Genomic DNA, 3,837 nt, shown 5'->3' with positions numbered 1-3,837 from the left:
GTATTGCATTTGTGTTATCAGTAATTGTAATTTCAATCATTACCTCCATTTGCTTCAAGCATCAGATGCTCGACACCAAATCTGACCAAATCTTTGATCTCGGATTCAAAAACCACAGTGAGCCACGCCTCATTGTCGTTGTCGCTGTCGGTGTCAACGGAAAGTGGGTCAAACCACAGTCAAGCCACAGTTAAAGCACAGTCAAGAGCGTTGAATGCAAAGTCAAGCAGCGATACCGATAAGTAAATGTCGACAAAAAAAAAAGAAGAAAAAAAATGAAATAAAATGGGGGTGCTCATTTGGCCCACATGGAGCCACACCCACATGATAAGGTGAATCGCCTCAGCCGGTTTGCTTTTAACGTTTCTTTTCAATTTCTAAACTGGCCCGCAGCCATTTTATTTCTCTCTTGATTTGAATACTTTTAAGTATTTCAATCTTTGTTTGTTTGCTTTTTTTTTTTTTTTTGGTGTAAACCCGTTTTGAAAACAAAGCCAAAGAACTTAAAAATAAATTTATTTGGGGGAAAAAACCATTTACAAAAAAAAAAAAATTGTATTGTAGAAAAAATGTGTAAAGAAATCCATAATTAATTGCTTAAAGCTTAATTTAATGTACATAAAATTAAATGTCGATTAGGCAGGCAACGTGGCGCCATCTGTGGGTGATTTTGGTGCAACAGACGCTCCGCCGCGATGATGCAACAACGGGGCATCCACGGTGTCCAGTGATTCGAGTAGAGGATATTTTGCCGTACTTCCGGAACTTCCAGCTGCTTCCCTTTCGCGTGCCTTGTAATCGTTGATATCGTTATCGTGTATCGGATCGTTGGGGAACTCGCTGGCCAGATGGTAGATGACCTTTTGGAAGAGGAATTCCGACAGATTTGTGCGCAAAAAGAACAGGAACATCCAATTGGAGAAATTGCATTTCTGTATAACCGACTTCAGATCGGATTCATCTATTTTGCCCGGCTTTGCCCAGTATAACGACCATTTTGAAAAGGTGACGCTAAAAGTGAAAGAAAGCAAAGAAAGATTGAAATGGTTAGTTACTAAATATGTTAGCAAATTTTTGCTTTTAGGGTCCTACACTTAAGACTTCTTAATTTGAGTTTGAGTGCTTTAACTACTAGGAAGCTGTTTAAAATAATATTATATGTTATAACATATGGTATATTTTAAACGTTATGGTATGTCGTTATACTAAATTTACTTGTTGGGATACTAAAGTATATTTTGGGTATATTTGTTTGGTATATTTTAAATGTTTTGGTATGTCGTAATACTAAATTTACTTGTTGGGATATTAAAGTATATTTAGGATATATTTGTTCGGTATATTTTAAATGTTTTGGTATGTCGTAATACTAAATTTACTTGTTGGGATACCAAAGTATATATTGGGTATGTTTGTTTGGTATATAATATTTTAAATGTTTTGGTATGTCGTTGTACTAAGGTTACTTGTTGGTTTACTTAAGTAAGTGTTGTTTTGTTTTGTTGGTATTCAAAATGAGTGACGGGTATGTCACAGTCGAGCACACTCGAAAGTAACTTTCAGACATTCCAAAGCTTGTCAAATTTACATCAAAATATTTTTCCAAATTTTAATAGTTTTAGAGTTGTAAGAGTTTATATGAGCAGACAGACAGACAGACAGACAGACAGACGGATAGATAGAAAAATCTCAAATTAAACTTACTTCTTGTAGAAGAAGACAGTGAAGAGACGCCACAAAAGTCCGAGCACGGTGACGGTCAGCAGAAAAGCATACCAGAACCACAGAATGGTATAGATCTTCTCGTTCATAATGTTCAAAGCCATCACACAGAGAGTGTCGTGTTCCTGCAACGAACCTGAGGCACCATACTTGTAGAAGGTGCACTTGGTCACTTTGGGGAACACAACATCGAGTGCATCCATTTTGTCGACCCAACGTTCTCGCAGCACTTTGATGCCCAAAGTGAGAAATTCACGGCCCAAAAATCGATGCGTCCAATAGATTTGCAATAACAAATTGAACAAGTTGAGCAGCTCGGCAAAGACCAAATGTGCGCCCCACGATTGATTCAATCGCATGCGATCAATCATCGTGCGACGTATGTTGATCACACGCTCCTCAGCCTCCGCCATCGATGGTATATTCAGTTTGCCAATTCGCATGCTGTCATGCTTCAGATATTTCGTTAATCCAACCATACGCAATCCATAGACAAGTGCCTTGATGCGACCACCCTCCCATTTCTTCCACAGCATGTGTGGCATGTAGAAGCACAAAGCTTGGGCGAAGAGCACGAATGGCACCCACTGGTAGTAGGCGTGTCGCTTGATTTTATCCTCATTGCGATTGTAGGGTCCGATGCCAGGTTGAAAGATGCTGCCCGATTCGAGGGCTGTGTTGTTCACATGACGCACCTGTTGAGCAGATAAGAAAAGGGTTATTCATTTGGGAGAAACCTTTGGGGAAAAACTCATGCGACCTCCTTAGTGGTACCATTTGTTATGAAATCAATAGTAATAGCGAAATATATACGATCTTTATGATGGAGTGAATTATGAATGACATTGAAAAGTGGAGCACATTGAAAGCGCTGTGATTATTAATTGAATAGAACAAGGCTTTATTGGAAGTTCTGAAGGGTTGGCCAACTCAAAATCAAACAACGTTTTAAATTTGTTGAACAGATAAGAGAAGAGAATGAATGAAAAGCGCAGAGGGAGGGAAGAATGAAGTAGAAAGCTATGTAGTTATAAGAGAAGAGAGAGAATAGAATGAAAAATTAATACGGAGAATGGGAAGAAAGAAGCAGAAAGCACTACCAGACCTCCTAGGTGGTACCGCTGCTACAAATCAATATCAATATTAAATAGAAGATCTCTATATAATAGAAATAATTGTAGAATGTGGCAGGAAGCAAAATGATATTAATGTTAAGTGATATCAAGGTAAATACCAAATGTTTTGATCAAAACCCATCAATACTTGTATTTATTAAAGATCGAAAAATTGGTTAACATTTTGTAGTAAAATTCCACAACACTTGAACACAAGAAATAAGTTGTAAAGTAGTCGCCACAAAGTTGAAGTAGGAAAAACCTTATCTAACGAAATGAATACTTACCACTGTAAACGTGGGCGTGAAGAAGCAGAAGGTGTTTATCACCGGCGCGACCACATTATCGGATATGCACTGTATGTGCTCGCCAATGTATTGACGCGAGGTAATCAACAGGGTTGCCACCAGCAGCAACACAAAGGTCCAACGGTAGTGGAGCTTAAACACAATATTATCGATAATCACACGCGATAAATCGAACTTCAGATATTGCTTAACCGAAGCGAATGTGCTAAGCATGTTTAGAACGTTTCTTTCGGTCTGATATCAGACCTCCGTGTCCGTGGGCTTCTGTATTTGTATTTCGATTGTTCGCTTTTTGGCTTTTTTTTGGGATTTACGTGCGTGAAGCTCCTCGTATCGTTGCTGTTGTCCGCACACTGCAAGGCTATGCACAGTTACGTCAGTTGGCCAGTCAGTCGAAACGATCGTGTGAGTGCGAGTAATGAAAAGCCTTATCATCAAACTCAACCCTATCTCCGCTAAGTGCCGATCTGCCCCAAAAGAAATATAGAAAAAAAGCTAACGTGAGCGCCAAAATGCGACAACGATAAGATAATACTACAAGAGACAATAAAAAAAAAGAGTTAAGCACATTAATTGAGTTTATTATATTTGGCTGCTCTGCAGTTGAGATTCGATTGGTAGTGCCAGAGAGAAGAAACTAGGAAGTTCTACAATTGGCAGAGAGTAGAAGCTAGAAAATTCTACTTAAATCT

At 38.7% G+C, this 3,837-nt stretch overlaps 1 protein-coding gene across 1 annotated transcript; it reads right to left on the bottom strand.

Moving 5' to 3' along the window:
* Nucleotides 1-499: 499 nt before the first annotated feature.
* LOC127565972 (innexin inx7) lies at nucleotides 500-3,512 on the bottom strand. The gene is made up of 3 exons (XM_052006985.1): nucleotides 3,125-3,512; nucleotides 1,705-2,417; nucleotides 500-1,011 (listed from the first exon to the last, which is right to left on the bottom strand). Exons 1-3 carry the CDS (start codon nucleotides 3,356-3,358, stop codon nucleotides 636-638), a joined length of 1,323 nt encoding a protein of 440 aa, XP_051862945.1. The 5' UTR covers nucleotides 3,359-3,512; the 3' UTR covers nucleotides 500-635.
* Nucleotides 3,513-3,837: the final 325 nt, after the last annotated feature.

The sequence above is a fragment of the Drosophila albomicans genome, chromosome X (genome assembly GCF_009650485.2).
Source record: "Drosophila albomicans strain 15112-1751.03 chromosome X, ASM965048v2, whole genome shotgun sequence".
Lineage (NCBI taxonomy): Eukaryota > Metazoa > Arthropoda > Insecta > Diptera > Drosophilidae > Drosophila > Drosophila albomicans.
The sequence above is the reverse complement of the archived record's forward strand: the minus strand, read 5'-3'. Positions and strand labels throughout refer to the sequence as shown.